This window comes from Stylophora pistillata, chromosome 2 (genome assembly GCF_964205215.1).
Source record: "Stylophora pistillata chromosome 2, jaStyPist1.2, whole genome shotgun sequence".
Taxonomy (NCBI): Eukaryota; Metazoa; Cnidaria; class Anthozoa; order Scleractinia; family Pocilloporidae; genus Stylophora; species Stylophora pistillata.
Genome location: NC_142520.1, coordinates 7,736,694 through 7,753,261, shown reverse-complemented (window position 1 = coordinate 7,753,261; position 16,568 = coordinate 7,736,694). Strand labels below are relative to the sequence as shown.

Genomic DNA, 16,568 nt, shown 5'->3' with positions numbered 1-16,568 from the left:
CTATTCGCGTGGTCACTTTTTGGAAATATTTGAAAGCGAGAATTATCGGGCTAACGACTAAGGCTTTTGAGAGACTTGATGCTGTTTTCAACTCAGTTTTGAAATATATTTAAGGCGATATTAGGAAAATCTAGCTTGATTCGGTTCGATTTTTTTTTCGTTGTACTAAATGTTAGAGTTGAACAAGTCAAAAGCAAAATAAGTACTATAATTGCTTCTGGTTGTCAGCAGTCTTCAAGGTACCTGGTGTACTACTTCACTACTTTAACTTGTCTGGCGTCGGTATCTGCTGACAAATACTTTCCTGATTTTGCCGCAAATACATTGCATTTTCCTTTAGTACATGAATACCTACCTAAGCATCTACAAAACTTGTTTTATTCATTCTGGAGATTATCAGTTGGCTTTCAGATGGTAACAAAAACCATCCATTTCCTGCTTTTATTTCCAGTCCTGAAAGTCTCTAGGGGCTATATCTTTCAAGTGTCATGGAAAATTGCCTTGCCGTGATTGATGTTGCTTTTCCATCAGGGGCAGTTAAGGCCAACAATGAGTCTGAAACGGTTTCTAGGATCTTCATCGAAATCTTCACCAATATCTTACCCTGTAGAAATGACATAAATAAACATGGAATATAGGCAAATTATAAGTCGTGAAAAGTTTGAAACAAAAGGGTCCGAAATATGAATGAAGAAGAAAGTGACGGTGAAGTTAACAGTAATCTGCAGTAGGCCACTCACCAATGATTTTAAAAGTAATGACCGCAAGGTAGAAAGAGAGAAAAGAGGGATTTGCTCGCATATAAGGATACGTTAAAAAAGAGTGTTTTTTCGTAGACCTCTCGACACCACCTAAATGTACATTACAATACCTGTTCTTAAAAAATTGATTCTGAATCCTCTGAAGCAATCAATGCTGCTGCCTTCAGCACGCTATTTAAACATAAAGCCAAGTTTTCTGGTGACTGAGTTGTCAGCTGTTTGTCTGCTATGTCTCTTTTCTGGGCAAGAGACCATAGAAGGGACGTCACTGAACGGATTGCAGTTAAGGAGATATTCTGTGGAATGCAAATTAATTTGAGCAGCTGAAATTGGTTATTCAGTTTTGTTTTCATTGAACTTTTAAGAGATATTCTGCGCGGAACTAATTAATGTAAGTTCAAAACCATAAACCACTAAGCATGTGTCGCCTTTTTCGTGTTTTTGTTTTCATTTTGCTTAATCGTTGTTGTTGTTGTTGCTTCTGGGTTTTGAGTCCGTCTGGTGAGTCCGTCTGGCCTATAAAATGTCATAGCATGATAAGTCGACATAACGACCAAAGTTATTCAAACATTAGTATATTGTATTTGTCATTTTCTCATTTGTGTCGCATTCAAAGAAATACAATGTAACTTACCAGTGAATCGTAGGGCACTTTATCCAAAACCTGAAGAGCAGAACAGATAACTGATGAGCTTTAAAGTAGGTCCGCCACACTTTATCGTTTAAAAGAAAAAATTTTTACAAGGATGTTGTGCATTACCTTGAAAGTGATAAACATGAAAAACTAAAAGGTCTATTTTAAGCTGGAAAGAATTAAGCAAATTGACTATATCTCACACACGAGGCTCATTCGAAGGGAAATCTTTCTAAAGGTATATTTAGACTCAGGTCTCCAGATGATATTGCCACTAACAACCATCAAAAAGATACATTCACAAGCACCTGATTGGTCCTAAGACATCGGAAGTTCAAATACAGTTCCAAGCTGAAACTAAGGGGTGTGTGTGGGCGATTTACGCCAATGGAACATTTTTCAAACGTCATTTTTAAGACGTTGAAAATACTCGTTTCAAATTGAATTTAAGGCTGTAGAGCGTTCTCCATTCTATTCATAATAAGCCCTATTGCAACTTTTTGACGCAGAAACAATAGGAAGAACACATAAAACATGCAAGTCCTGATTCTTGAGCATCAAAGATCTCAGATATTGAACATGTAAGCCTTTGATTTGCTCAAAAAAAAAATGCTAATATACTTAATGTAATACACTTGTTTGTTATTGGAGTGTTGATGTTTTGATTTTTGATTTCCAATTGAATTTTGTTTTGTTTTTCTCCATGGAAACTCTTTGTTTCTTGGGTTTTAAGATCACGATGAATTTCATTTGTTTCATTTCTTAAGTATGCATATGGCGTTTAAAAGTACCGTGCATCTCTTCTGCAAATCCATTGAGGATTCTTGTAAAACTGATTGTAAGACAGAGTTCGCAAATAGCGCCGCTACTCATGAATTCATTGAATGAACTGTCATTCGCCATGAGAAGGTTTGAGATATTAAGAAATGGCTTGATCTGAAAAAAAATTCAAAAGCAGGTATCGACTTGGTGACATGCTGAAAGAAAATTTGACAACATAATTTTGTTTTATTAATTAAATCGAGAGTGTAACTTGACCACCGTAAAACGTTTTTGGAAAAGCTTTTGTTTGACACCCCAGCCGACGTAGCACTACAGTTTCTTTAAATCCTCACTCCCTTTAAAGATAGCTTCTTAATCTAAACTAATAGTGACCAAAAGTAATTAAGGTGCTACCACGTTATCTCATGCTAGAAATTAAATCAACAGTTATGGACCTACCTGGACTGTCAAAGGGAATGAGGAAGCAGAAATTCCAAAACTGTTAGTCACTGTAACGTTGAACTTCACAGTAAAGTTATCTGCCTTATTCCCAGGCGGTATCCGAGAGCCACTTATGGTGTTGTTTGCACCACGATATAACACGCTGTACAGACCGTTCTGTAGCCTGTACTGAAACTCGTAGGACAGAGGGGTGCTGTCACTTTCCCAATTGCTACAGCTCAAATTGAAATAAGTCTCCAGTGAGATACCGATTGGCGGAGTGATCGAGCATTTTCCTCGTGTTAGGGCAAACATCGCCAGAAATCGAGGACATTTTGCTCCTGCATTCATTGGTCAGTGGATTGCAGTTGGATGAAAACAAAGATGGCGGTCAAGACAAATTCCATATAAAATATTGAATGATTTAATTTCTGTGGACCTTCTTTATGGATAAAAAAGCAAAAGGAAAACAACTTTGAACTGATCTCTTGGTATTTTTAAGGCAGAGCGACTTATAGCAATTTGCTGTCTAAAGTAATGCAAGGGACACCCTGTACTAAGCTTCAATGTCCACTCAAACTGGCTTTTTTTTGTAATAGGCGCCCTCGACAAATTTTGAGAAATGTGTCCTTTGGATTTTTCTTCATTTAGGCACTTTGCCCGCTGAAAATTTGCTGTAGCCTGGGGTGCAGAAAATAAAGGATGATTCTAGAACGCATGAAACTGATTTCTTTTTATAAAAAATGGCAAAAATAACGGGCTGCTATTTTTCGGTCGGAAGACTGCCCTTAGTAGGAGTGGCACTTGACACATCTTTCTTCACTATTTCGGATGCACTAAAACTACAGTCCAACCCCTATTAAGCGGCCACCCTAGGGGTTCGTCAGGAATTGGTCTGAAACTCAGGTAAAACTTACTTAATACAAGCCTGCTTAAAGGATTTTAGTGGGACCAGGGCAAAGTGGAAATGGTTTAGTACTTAATGTACTTTATAGGTGGAATGTTTCCTTACCCTCAGGAAATTCACAGATGAAGGCATTTTCATTATATCTAGAGACACCGTTAAAGAGGCCTTCATTCTTGGATATTTCGCTAAGTCGTCGTTACCATTTGGCTCAGAATCTCGTCATTTTGAAATTTTCAGTGGTGCTCCACTAAACCATTCCCAATTCAAATTCCCATTCGAGTGCCACGCATAAGTATTCCAATTATTACGCTTTTGAATCTCACGATTGATAAACTTCCATTCTTCATCGGTTTCAATGGAAAGAGGGTATCCTTCAAGATTGCGGCAGACGATATAATTATCCGTATAACTTCCTCCCCATTTTGTAATTATGTACGAAGAATTTTTGAAACCGACACATAGACTTTCTATAAGAAACATAAATATATAAATGAATAAAAGAAAAAAATACAGATGTGTTGATCATATGGACGATAGTAATAGGGATAATGTTGAAAATGGAGACGAAATACTGGCTGTATCAATGATCTCCATGCATAACTAACAATAAGCGACGAAACCCGTTACCTCACAGAATGCCAAGATATATGCTGCAAGGATGAAAAGTGTCATGTGGCATTTATGCTCGGTGAGACCTGCTACTCTGTAGCTTGTAAAAGTAAAGAACTCTGTCAACATTCAAAAGCTTCCCCAACAGATTACAATCCTCAGCTTTCTTATGTGAGACCAATGAAAACTTCGGATAACAAAAGGTAGGTTAATTTGTTCAATTTTCGACCTGACGCAGGGATTGTTAAAAAAAAAAAAAATCGAATGTGCTACTGGGAGTTCATCGGTAGCAAAGGTGCTAATCTCTTCGTCGGGGTATTTCCCTTCATATCGGCGTTCTCGGTTTTTATGATCCATGGATGTCTGTCGTGGTTCGGAATTCTGCTGCTAGTTGTTTAATTTTGTGATTGATAACGTGTTTAATTGAATTTTTCTCCACTAGAATCAAGTAAAACACCAGCTATCCCGCCAGAGCCCAAATACCTCAAATGCAAACACAGCAACATTACCAATGACAAAGATCTTCCGGGTGGAATTCACAAAAACAACTTCTCCGTTGTCAAAGACGTGGACACTATGGCTAAATGTATGGAAAATGTTGCGACAGTAAGAAGTGCAACATAGCTTATATGGTGGAGAAGAAATGCTATTCTGTGTCATGTTCCAGGAAGGATTTCTGTATTCCAGTCTCGGTAAAGGCCTCTAAGAAGTCGCCTTTGATCCCCACGATGGTAATGAAAGCGGAGCCTAAAGAGGAAACAGGTAATAATTAATGATAATTACTTGAATGAAAGTGAAAACGTGAATTTCAGATTTATCTGCCGACAATAGGTAAGAGAATATATTACAGATTTATTAACTACCCAGGGAATTTTTTTTTTTTTTGGCTTCTCTGTGATTGTCCTCGGGATGTAATCATTAAATGTGTAATTACACCTACTTAGAACCTTCTTTAATAGAGCTTGGCAAAAAACGATATTTGAATGAGAAAGTTCAAAAGGCTGGCTTACCGGGCGGGTAAGATGTTTTGTTCCCGTGTAGGAACAATTATAGGTAAAAAAAAAAGCTTCTTTGGTCAAGCTGGCTGATTGCGAACAGCTTCTGTCTTATGTTTTTAGTGTTGTTGTTGTTACTTTTGTTTATGCCGTTATATTGAACGAAATGAGGAAAGACCATTAACAACTGATGCAATTACTTCCCAAGATTTATCAGAAGTTGCTTCTTCACCAGAAGATTCTACAACTACAGAGCTGGCCTCTTCATCTGCCACGTGCATGTTGGACAGCAGAATATCCAATGATATCAAACTTAGATCAGGAACCAAGGCCAGTAACTTTACAGCCCTGAGTGACGCGGATGATATCCACCACTGTATGGGTCGATGCTGTGCTCGTCCCTCGTGTGATATCGCTTATTTACTGAGTGGAAAGTGTTTCGCTGTGTAATGTCTTGACGGTGTCTTATGCCAGACAAGTGCTGAGCCCGTTTCAGAAGGGGCAAATGTCAAGTTGGCATATATGAATATAGGATCGTCCGGTCAAAAAGAAAAAGGTTAGCTCCTCTGGTCCGCTTCATGCTTTTTATAAAGCCTTATGATAAAAGATGAAGCTTTAAACCGAGCAAATAACAACTTTTGCAGATTTTCCGTTGTAAGAGACTTGCGATTCGTAATTAAACTAGATGCTTCTTGCCATTTATTCTTTGAAGCTTCCCGATACCTCAGATCGTTTGCTTCACCCACAACAGAAACTCCTTTGACAATCATCTACTTCTCGATAAAGGACTCTCCAGGCCCATTTTGCACCATCATTTAGCTCCATATCGTAAAAGTCAATTCCTAACCTCTTACAGTTAATGATAATAAGCACTCACTTGGATAATTGATTATGTTTTCGTCCTCAGATTGGATGATAGTGTACATTATAGCCGCTTCCTTAGCTTTTGAGGCCGGAATCGGTGGAGTGATATGGGCTGTGTGTATGTGCACAAAAAGGTGAGATAATAGAGTATGCTTTGGCTTGATGGGACTGATCAAAACAACTGTAGTAAGATTTTTACAACAACTGCAGAGATTCTAGCGTGCATTGCTCCAAAACCATTGTCAATAAGATTTTTCACCTCAATTGGCAGTAATTTCGCAATCTGATTGGCCACTTAGCCGTTGTCGATGAGAATACAGACAACGTCGATAATGTGGTAAACAACAAATCGATTTGATTTCTGGTGTCTTTATAAATTTATTATATTTATAAATAAACACGATTGCATGATTACCTTTTCAAACAAAAACTTCGCAAACAAAGAAGAATGCTGGACGATGACGAAGATGATGAAATGCTTCCAAAACGTAAGTTTTCTCGCTGAAAAAGCAGTGTAACCTTTGGTATTTACACTAGTCCTGACTAAACGTATTTTATTTTAACATTTCTGCTCACCAAACTTCTCTTTTCCTATTTCTTACTGAGTGTTTTGTTTCGTTAGTCACACAGACACGATACAGAGCCCCAATGCCAAGATACTAAGCAGGCAGACTCCAAGCTATGACAACGACCTTATACCCATCACCAGACCTTTGAGTCTGTTTACAAGCCAACCGTCTATAATATTCACAAATGGATATTTATTACTTTACACCAACTAATAGTCCAGAAAAGACTTCAAACCGTTAAGCAGGCTCTAGAGCCGGCGGTGAGTTGTGAAACCACAGTAAAGAAAAATGGCTGTTGAACTCAAACTACAATGGCATCGGTCTTTAACTTCCGACTTAGATCGCACATCCTTAGGTATGCATGCAACCGCTGGTCATTGAGAGCGGCGACTTGGAGCGTGATTTTCATGGACTGAATGCGGAGAAACTAGAGAACCTGGTGTGATATTGCATCATTGCATTCTTCAACTACGGGCCTAGTGACAAAAAATGTTCATACACATCAAATGTTGGTGATACGCGTCAGATTTTACTTTTTTCGTTTCGCATTCTACTTTTTAACTTCTGAATCGAGACTTCTCTAAATGGAGATAACAAAAAAAGCTGTTTTCTTGGTAAATAGCGCACGTTTGACACGATTTTGCTTGTACAGTATAACATGGCATTTAGGATTACGAAATTTCAGTGTCGCGTTCTAGTTCAACTGCCTCACCTTCCTTAGATTGCTTTTTATTCCATTGTTGAAATAGCTTGCATTAATTATAAGACATTTTATTCCGACTATGTGTTTAACAGAAAAGACAAAGGCCCTATGATGAATGGTTACCCCAGTAATTTAGTTCACTTAAAAGTTAAATTCTACACCGAAAGAGGTGAACAAGTGTCGAGCTTGCTTTCCAAAGCCACCGAAAGTTGAGATACCCTTTAAGTTTTACTTAACTTTTATAACTTTTTCTTTTACGAAAGTTTGTGAAACATTGGAATTATTCAACTCTGTGCACATAAAGTAATTTGCAGCCAAAAAGACAAGAACTAGAACCTTGTAAATGTACTTACTGCAAAATAATATTGCGTTAGTGTTACGATGTAGTATAGTTATTTAATAAATCCCTTTGAAAAAAAATCCTTATGTTTTAATTGTCTATGAGTATGACTACACGCATTCTGCTCCTATGCTTCTCCACGAAGAATTTTGTTTCAGACGTCCACTCTGCGTGCAACATTTTCAAGAGGCAGTTTCAGGTACCACTAAGCGGTTCAACCAGAAAACATGTCGAACAAACTTGGCTCAGCGTAGTTGACAACAAAGAATGTGCACTATTCACCGCGCTCCTTAATATCAACTTATGTCAACAACAACCAACAGCACTACTCTAATGACTTCAATAAAATTATAATACTGACTAACGGGTCGAATCAGGACGACCAGATTTTACTGACACTACGGTACTATATGGCTGAACTAAGCAACTAAAGAGAGGGGTATATTATATTGCTATTCATAAAACGACTGCAATTCAACTGCCCAAGCACTGCCGACATCTCTTGGATTAACTTGCGAACTTTTCTTTGCAGGGCGTTCATTGTCTGCAGATGGAAGAATGGTGTTCATCTTTCTTTTCAATCGCTCTCTAATCTGTAAATAAACACGCGACGAAATATGAATCACCAAGCACTCACATCTTTGTCAATATCTAGAAACTTCGAAATATGCTTTAGGTGCATCTTTAGATTGATATCCATCTTACCCGGCTGTCTCGTACACAATGAAAGACGAAAATCAGGAAACCCTAAAACAGAAAATTGTATCAAGATCTGATTTTGCATCAAGATTTCATTCTGTTTAATTCAGTAAATAAATCTAAAAAAAAATTCAAGGCATGTCCCAGATCTCAAGAAAGAAGTAAGAAATTCTCTCAATTTGAATAAATTATTTTTCAGATCGGAAATGTCGCCTGACCAATACGAGAATGTGGCAGTAGTTTTAGTATTGAAGTGTACGTACGAATTATTAAATATTCGAGGTTTTTCTTTAAAGCTTACCTGAGTAGAGTTGAAGATGGTGAAAATGTAGGCAAAAGCTTTGTGAAATGGTAACAAAAGACCAAATACCCACGTGATACCCAGCAGTGGAATCATCACCACGCATGTTTTAATGCAAAGTCTGAAGAAAGATAACGGTATATAATTTGTGGATTAAAAACACGTTCGTTTCCTTCAAAATTCAATTTTAGGTGGAAATTGTTTTAGATCATCTAGAGGAGAGTTTAGGAAAACGCCTCAGAACTAGATTATAATAACGATAATAATAATGATAACAATAATAATAAGAATAATTTACACTTATATAGCGCAGACCTCTATGTGGATATATTTAGTTGCGCTTCACAGTATCGTAAGGTAAAATTATGTTAAAAGTAACTAAAAATGTAAGAACTATAAAACTTACGAACCTATGGACTCGAAGGGAACTATTACCTAGTAAAAAACTAGTTAAACATATTTTAAAGCTAAATTTAAAAAAATTAGTGTTGGCAGCAGTCTTGAAAGTGTCTTTGAAAGTGGTCTAGTCTTGAAAGTGTCTAATGTCTTTATGTTGCGAGTTGTGGAAGGTAATGCATTCCAGAGATAGCAGCTGACTGGAAGGCACAATCGCCAAGGGTTGGACGGGTCTTGGTGCTAAGTAATTCGGGTAATAAAGACTCGTTTGACCTAAGAGAGTACCTGGATTGCTTTTTGATGCTAATCAAATAATTAGGGGCCAGACCATATAAACACTTAAATGTCAAAAGTAAAATCTTAAACTTTATACGGTAACTAATCGGGAGCCAATGAAGATGGAAAAGCAATGGCGTAACATGACAGTATCTTGGTGATCCAGTGATCAACCGAGCGGTAAGAGTCTGTATCCGTTGAAGATTCACCATATGTGAATTTGGGAGGCAGTATAGTAGACTGTTAGAATAATCTAGTCTACTGGTTATGAAAGCATGAACTGATTATTCAGTGACCGGACGACTAATTCTGTGTATGTTGTAAAGATAATAGAATGCAGATGAGCAGGTTCTGTTGACTTAGCACACTCATTTTCGAATCAAACCAGGTTCTTAAGTTTCCAAATTCATATGATGAAGCGATTTGGGACTCGCCAGCCGATAAGATACTAATGTTACTGACTTTCTGAAGTTGTTGTCGTGTTCCAATTAAAAGACATTCTCTCTTATCCGTATTCAGTTTGAACTTATCGGTATGCATCCTATAACTAATATCAGCGACAGATGCAAGATTCCATGGTAGTTAAGGCAGCGATTTCCTCCAGTCGTGTCAGAATGTACGGTCGTGTGTCATCTGCGTAACAATGGGAATTAGGAAGGTGTGATTCGACGATCTTAAAAAGCCTGCTGCCTTGTGGAACTCCAAATTTAAGATTGAAGATAATCGATAGAACTTCGCCTATTGAGATAGGTAGGGTTCTGTTAGAGAGGAATGATTCAAACCAGTTAAGTGCAGAGCCTAATTTTTCAAAATTAGATTTATAGACGATGTAAGAGAATTCGATGGTCAACGGTATCAAACGCGGCGCTTAAGTCAAGACGCACAAGCAACGTGACGCACTGTACGTATGATGCACGATCCTCGCAGTAGAGAGCGCTATTTATGCAGTAGCGAAAATCAGACCTGAAAAAAACCAGGCCTGTACGGGATTCGAACCACAGACCTGATTTTCGCTATTGCGTAAATAGCGCTCTCTACTGCGAGGAGCGTGCATCATACGTATCTAATACCGCAGTTCTAAATATATGAACTTCATATATTCATTGTATGTGACGCACTGTGTTCTTGCACTGTGTTCTTCCACTATGTTATTCAAAATGTCATTGTTCACTTTAAGTAGGGCGGTTTCTGTTCTATGGTGCTGTCGATAGGCTGATTGCAGTGAAGGAAAAAGATCATGGACATTTAAGTAGGATTGGATCTGATCGGCTGCCACTCTTTGAACCAATTTTGAAATAAAGGAAAGATTGCTAATTGGTGGAAAAATTTTAAATACCAAGTCAAGACCTTATCTTTTTAGGATTGTAAAGCAATTTTTCCTTATTGACTTTTTTCATTCGGCTTCCCCTCATTAATTGAAATAATATTTCAACTTCTGATTTTAAATCTTACTGTATTTGCTGAGCACGGTTGTCTTCCCCAGTAGGTTGCAATAGTTTGTTCACCTCCTTTATGACTCGGACGAGTATAAAAATGTTGAGCTGAAACAAACAAGTAGTGTAAAGTGTGTTGTGATTGAAGAAAAATTTTATCCATCTTTTTAAGAGCGATGGAAAAATTAAAAGTCTAAATCTTGCACGAGACCTACAGCCCAGCTCTTCGCGTTACGTGCTTTGATGCTCTTCTGTTGAGGTAAAGAAAACCAAAAGGTCTGTTAGACCATTCCCTAGTTCTTCAGTAAAAGACAAGTGCTACAGCATACATTGGGCACTTGGAGCCTGGTAGTCGAAAACACAAAGGTGTTCTTTGTTTTTGTTCGGAGCATGAAAAAAAAGAAAAAAAAAAAACTCCAGAGGTAGTCAATCCTGGTTTCAAAAATAGCTATGATGCATCGATTGATCATCGACTTACAATTTCCATAAACGCCACAAATGCAACGAATATCCAGATCAGGTCGTTAGATGAGGAGAGCCAGCAACTTGAAAGAGAAGACGAAGCAAAAGACAAACATGTATTTGTAGAAAATAACCCCCGAACCTCCCACAGCAAGAAAAAAAATAAATAACAACGAAAGAGAAAAAGAAAGAGAAAAAGTGAAGAAGGGGAAGATACCAGCACTGAGCGTTGCTCTTACTATTTATCACTGGTATAGCTCTCTATTCCATCTTTTCCAGCGGCGATGCATAGTGAAATTCCTACCATTATAAGAGGCAAACCTAAACATTAGAAGGAGGGAGTCAGTGCAATCCGAGTTAAGTTCAGTCAGACTAGAGGCGATTCAAAATAGGTATCAATAACTGACAACACATAAAATGAAAATTCCTCATGACAGCAAATAAAATGAAAATACCCCATGACATGACGTGATACATGAGCATTTTTTCGCTGATGTTATAAACTTTCACAACCAACAGGTAAAGATAAAACCCCTCGACCAGCATCCAACAGAAAGCGGCCATTAGGAAAAATTGCATGAAAGCTGCAGCCGTAACACAGGAAGCCTGTGAGAGAGAAAGCAAAGTTCTTGAGTGTTTTTCATGCTCCTTTCTGAAAATTATCTTACGCTTCTAGAATGCGTAAAGACCATGAATGAATGGAGAGATCACTTACCGTATTTTCTATGGCGTTCATACCCGCGAGAAAGATCACTTGTCCAGCTCCAAGGGACACAGAAAGACTCAATCGTATTTGAGATAGAGGCTGACGAAAATCCCTGGTAAAATAGTTAAACAGACAAATGAACAAAGAAAACAAAAAAAATAGAAAAAACAAAAAAGAAAATATGAATAACAGCGTATCCTTCTCATTTCATGTTGTACCGGTTTAGGTGTTTTAATCGCTAGCGCCCAGATAGATTTCATTTACTTCTAATCTATTTTATCATAATCACTTATTATCGTAGCTTCTATAATTATTTTGTTAATATTATTATTATTATTATTATTATTATTATTATTATTATTATTATCATTATGATGCGGCAGTTTAAAACTTTTGTATGCCAGATACAGTAAGAATAGTATGGCGGGGCGCATGAGCGTAGCCCGTTAACTATAGTTAAGGTAGTCTCGTTAACTATAGTAAAACCAAAATCTATATATTATTATTATTGTTATTATTAATTTCATTATTATCATTATTATTATTGTTATCATAACAAATTTCTATTTAATATTAGTTTTTCACGAACTGGTCTGATTTAATTCCAAAGTCTTCAAAGTCTCGTTAAGGCTAATTAGCAATTATTCCACTCGCGCTTGTTGGATTTGAGATGATAGATAGCCAACGAGGCGCGTAGCGCCTCGTTGGCTATAGTCATCTCATATCCAACAAGCGCGAGTGGAATAATTGTTTTATTAAAAAAACGCTCCCAAGATGTTAGACAAATCTTCTTGACTTTATTTTGTAAGAAGAAACTGGATGTTTCCATATACAGATATGAGATTATGGTATATTGGCTCATATACCATAATGGCTAAGCCAATGAAAAGTCTTAAATCGCATTATCCAATGATCCAGTTTTTAATAATGTATTTTACCTTTTGTCTGGAGTACTTACATGAGGAAGGAATATAGTATAATTGTTAAAAGTGCTCCGATGATGGAAAGGCTTAATCCTGCGTAGGTGATAATCTCCAAATTAGTTTCGTCCTCTTTGTTGAGCTGTGTCTTAAATGACACCACGAGATATTAGAAACATATTAATGAACTCAACGGAATTGATAAGTAATACTCATGGTAAGGTACAAATGATTTAATTACCCTTGGGATACGGTTGTAGTCAACTAGTAAAGCGAAATGAGTGAAATGATTGCAGCTGCAAACCGTTTCTTCTGAGCTGCTTTTCGATGTAACCACTTGGCATCCTCTCTCTGAAAATCCGTCTGAGCTAAAAAAAGAATACAAATTGTTGACACACAAAAATATGCGAAAAAAAAGGAGAAACAGAAAATAATTCAAACAAGTAGACACAAAACAGAACAACAAATATAACTAAAAAAGTTAACCTGTAATAACGGTAAACAAAAGGATTCTATCAGCTACAATTAACAATTGGTTCATGCTTTAGCGTGCACTATCGAGTTATGGAGCACGCGGGAAGTTTGGAGAGCACGAAAGAAGCGTAAGAGTTGCCCGAGGCGATAGCCGAGGGCAACTCTAGCTTTTTGAGTGCTCTCCAAACTTCCCGCGTGCTCCATAACTCGATAGTGCACAGCTGAAAGCATGAACCAATTATTTTAGAACATAGCCGGTGGAATTGTGCATCAAATGCGAAAAACGGACAACAATATCAGTTGAAGCGAATCGTGACGGCGCTGATGCCGAGTCTCCTTTTCCTTTGTTTTTCTCTTTTTCTGCCTCATTTAAGAACTCTAGCCCATGGGAAAAGGTCGAAACATTGTCTTCGTTTTCGGACTAGCAGGCCGAGTTTCTGTTTGTATCCATTATTGTCGCGAAATGTATTATTTTTCCCCGCACTAGCAATGGCCGCTCGCGCGAAAAAAAAATTTCTGGCGAAGTCGGATTTGCTGACGCTATCAGCGTGCACTATCGGGATTTTGAGCACGCTTACGTATAATGAATTTGATTGCGCGACTCTGCTAGCTATGTTCTAAAAAGAATTGGTGAGATGAGTGGGGACACCAGACTCACAATAACACGAAGAACAGACTTTACAATAACAATGATATTACTTTTCCAGTATTGAATATTACTCCGAGGACTGACTGATCAGACTGGAATTTCCCTCACAGACAACAGTTTTGTGATGATGTTGATACAGATGGTGAATTTGTGATGTTCACAATTCACTATCTCCATTTACATCATCATCGCACAAAGGCATCACATATCGACATTCTTATCCACGCGCAATACAGGAAGTTTGTCAATAAGGACAAAGTTAAACGGCTTGGCCTGCCACGAGTCTCTTATGCCTTTGTAACTAACTGAATAACATCTTATTTCAACAAAGGTATAATGGTTGGCAGAAGTTACCTAAGTCCGGTAAAAGCCTTTGAAGAATGATATTCATTCAACTTGTGAATCAATTTGAGATTTCAAAGAAGCGACTGCCTCTTAGGCAAGATAAATGATCTGTATTTCCGATTTTTACCTTTCACCGAAGCCACTCCAAAACATGCATTTCTTTTCTCCATCGACCTAAAAATGGATATAATCTCTTTAAAATATTTAAACACAACGTAAAAAAACGTGATATTATTACGATGTTGATCTTACCTTCAGGTTTCCGAACTTTAAGATGACATTCCCTTGCAGTTTGTTTGGTTTCGGATCCATAGTCACGACCATTATCCTGGAGCCAAAGTGGCTAAGAGGAAAATAGAATTTGAACTTGATACAGATTAAAAAATTTGAGCGCGAAAATTGTAATGGGTATGGCAAACTAGTTTCCTTTATAAACTTTCACATTAATATTTTAGGCGCGAAAGCTGTAATCGACTCATAAGGGTATACCAAAATAGGGTTTTAAAAAAAATATTTCACTTTTTTTTCTCTTTCTTTCGTTGCTATTTGTGTTAGATGAGAGGTACAATAGGTTTCATAAAACTTTGGGAAGTAAATTCACCTTCTACTGCTTGTTTTCATCCCGATGGGTTGATCTATAGCTAGTAATTCATGGAGATCCTTGTACACAATCCCAACAACCAGAGACACTAAAAGGGAAAAAAGGGGGAAAAAGTTAAATAACCTGCAAAAAATGATTATTTGAATTACAAATATTGCGGATAACCGAGTCAAATAGATTGTGTAAACAAACATCTAGACTACAATGTATAGAAGATGTATTTCAATTGGAAATAGAATTTGGAACGAAAAAAAGGTATTGCATTTACACATTAAATTTGCCACTGTTGCGGATACAAACCATTGTTCACAAAATTAGCAGAAGAGACCTTCATGCTTGCTTTCCATTTTTGTTCTCCAAAGCGGAAGTCACTTGCATTTTGACGATAGACTTTTTGAATACGCAGTCCTGACGGAGAAAACACGTAGCAACAACACGTTTTTAGGAAATGTATTTCGCGTTGGATTGAAAACATGTCATACCTTTACTCTATTATAATGATGACAAGGCTTTTCTTTGCTACATCTCCTAACAAGTACAATTCGCTGACCGATGATCATATAATGACATGACATGATATAATAATGACCTCCACAACAAGCGGTTTAACTATGATTGAGGATTCCAGTTGATGGAAATAATCATCCTTTTCCTTCATTAGCAGTTAACGAAGAGAGTTAAAGGATGAAACAGACTGATCTGTTTGATCTGACAATAATCCCGTGCCAGTAGAATAGTTCATTACAGCATCAAGGCAGGTAGATCAGTAAGTCACCTAGTCGGTAGATAAACAAGTAAATGATGATTAAAGACATGATTAGTTTTTATAGTATTCAGACTCACTCATCCTATGGCCGTCGATAACCATCACGGACTTTCTTCCAATTACATGGAGCCTGCTATAATTTAGGGAAAATTCCTCAAACGCGACTGCCACCCTAAAAGTGGATCTTCTGAGTGTCTTAGTCTCTTCTGTACAAGAAAGGCTCTCTACAGATTTGGTAATTTTTTCGATACCAGTGATGAAGAGTTCAAAAACCCATATAGCTTCCTGTAATGATATAATACATTTCTATTGAGGTAAGATGCTGACCACTTTTCCTTAGTGTGATGAAAAAGAAAACCCCGAATCTCCCATGAGTATTCGAATCGCAGTGTGTATATAATGTGGCTACATTTTAGCGCGGGCTCTTATGAAAAAGAATTAGATAGTCCAATGAGATGGTTCAGGCTGCCATTGACGGTCATTGTTGGTTTCAAAACTATCAAGATTGTTTTTTTTCCGTTTTATCCCGATTGAGAAAGACGTTTTGGAGCTCAAAATGAAAAGAAAATTTTCTGAATAATAAACGTTTTGAAAAATAATGAGCGGGTAGCTTTTTAGATCAGAACAGCGAAATTAGTTTTGAGGTTGACGATAGTTTATTTCCAAACGTGGTACGAATTATGGCTGAAATAGAAATTTTCTGACTGCAGCTGAGGCATTCGGGACTATTCATTGGAACGGCAAATATTATTGCCGAAGGATTGATATATCCCCAAAGCACTTTCAGTTCCTGGTAGGAGCATTAAAAAAAAAAGAAAAAAATAGATGAACAAAGAAATTAAACCAAAAATATGAAAAACAAAATAAAATTAGAAAGTAGTTCAACTGGTTTTCGGTCGGAAATTTTCTCGCTGATAATCAACTATTTACTTATTGCATCCTAATAACGTTGATG

The 16,568-nt window shown here is 37.3% G+C and overlaps 3 protein-coding genes and 1 pseudogene across 5 annotated transcripts in view; 2 read left to right on the top strand and 2 right to left on the bottom strand.

Moving 5' to 3' along the window:
- Positions 1 to 4,099, bottom strand: part of LOC148736933 (macrophage mannose receptor 1-like) — a 68,172-nt pseudogene extending 64,073 nt beyond the window's left edge.
- LOC148736918 (uncharacterized) overlaps positions 1 to 16,568 on the top strand; it is a 700,731-nt gene that overhangs the window by 400,006 nt on the left and 284,157 nt on the right. The gene's annotated exons all lie outside the window — the stretch shown is intronic.
- On the top strand, positions 4,120 to 7,458 carry LOC148736932 (uncharacterized). Its single transcript, XM_088749212.1, has 4 exons — positions 4,120 to 4,876; positions 5,318 to 5,485; positions 6,017 to 6,107; positions 7,338 to 7,458. Exons 1-4 carry the CDS (start codon positions 4,699 to 4,701, stop codon positions 7,456 to 7,458), a joined length of 558 nt encoding a protein of 185 aa, XP_088605338.1. The 5' UTR covers positions 4,120 to 4,698.
- On the bottom strand, positions 7,052 to 16,564 carry LOC148736931 (adhesion G protein-coupled receptor D1-like). Of its 2 annotated transcripts, XM_088750687.1 has the most exons (15): positions 15,691 to 16,564; positions 15,148 to 15,255; positions 14,848 to 14,935; positions 14,499 to 14,589; positions 14,374 to 14,420; positions 13,020 to 13,146; positions 12,817 to 12,926; positions 11,868 to 11,970; positions 11,608 to 11,758; positions 11,392 to 11,473; positions 11,169 to 11,235; positions 10,710 to 10,798; positions 8,586 to 8,706; positions 8,291 to 8,332; positions 7,052 to 8,178 (listed from the first exon to the last, which is right to left on the bottom strand). In XM_088750687.1, exons 1-15 carry the CDS (start codon positions 15,713 to 15,715, stop codon positions 8,038 to 8,040), a joined length of 1,392 nt encoding a protein of 463 aa, XP_088606813.1. In that variant the 5' UTR covers positions 15,716 to 16,564; the 3' UTR covers positions 7,052 to 8,037. The 2 variants fall into 2 exon arrangements, with proteins under 2 accessions (XP_088606813.1, XP_088606812.1); XM_088750686.1 differs by lacking the exon at positions 15,691 to 16,564 and having other exon boundaries at positions 15,148 to 15,676.

Excerpts from the sequence above, each read along its gene's own strand:
- LOC148736931 (XM_088750686.1), bottom strand. The coding sequence starts at position 15,322 with ATGTTTTCAATCCAACGCGAAATACATTTCCTAAAAACGTGTTGTTGC. Across the intron at positions 10,799-11,168 it reads TTGTGGCGTTTATGGAAATT|CTCAACATTTTTATACTCGT; the intron begins GTAAGTCGATGA and ends TGTTTGTTTCAG. Across the intron at positions 8,707-10,709 it reads AACCGTGCTCAGCAAATACA|ACTTTGCATTAAAACATGCG; the intron begins GTAAGATTTAAA and ends ATCTTTCTTCAG.
- LOC148736932 (XM_088749212.1), top strand. The coding sequence starts at position 4,699 with ATGTATGGAAAATGTTGCGACAGTAAGAAGTGCAACATAGCTTATATG. Across the intron at positions 4,877-5,317 it reads GGAGCCTAAAGAGGAAACAG|ATTTATCAGAAGTTGCTTCT; the intron begins GTAATAATTAAT and ends TTACTTCCCAAG. Across the intron at positions 5,486-6,016 it reads CGCGGATGATATCCACCACT|ATTGGATGATAGTGTACATT; the intron begins GTATGGGTCGAT and ends TTTCGTCCTCAG.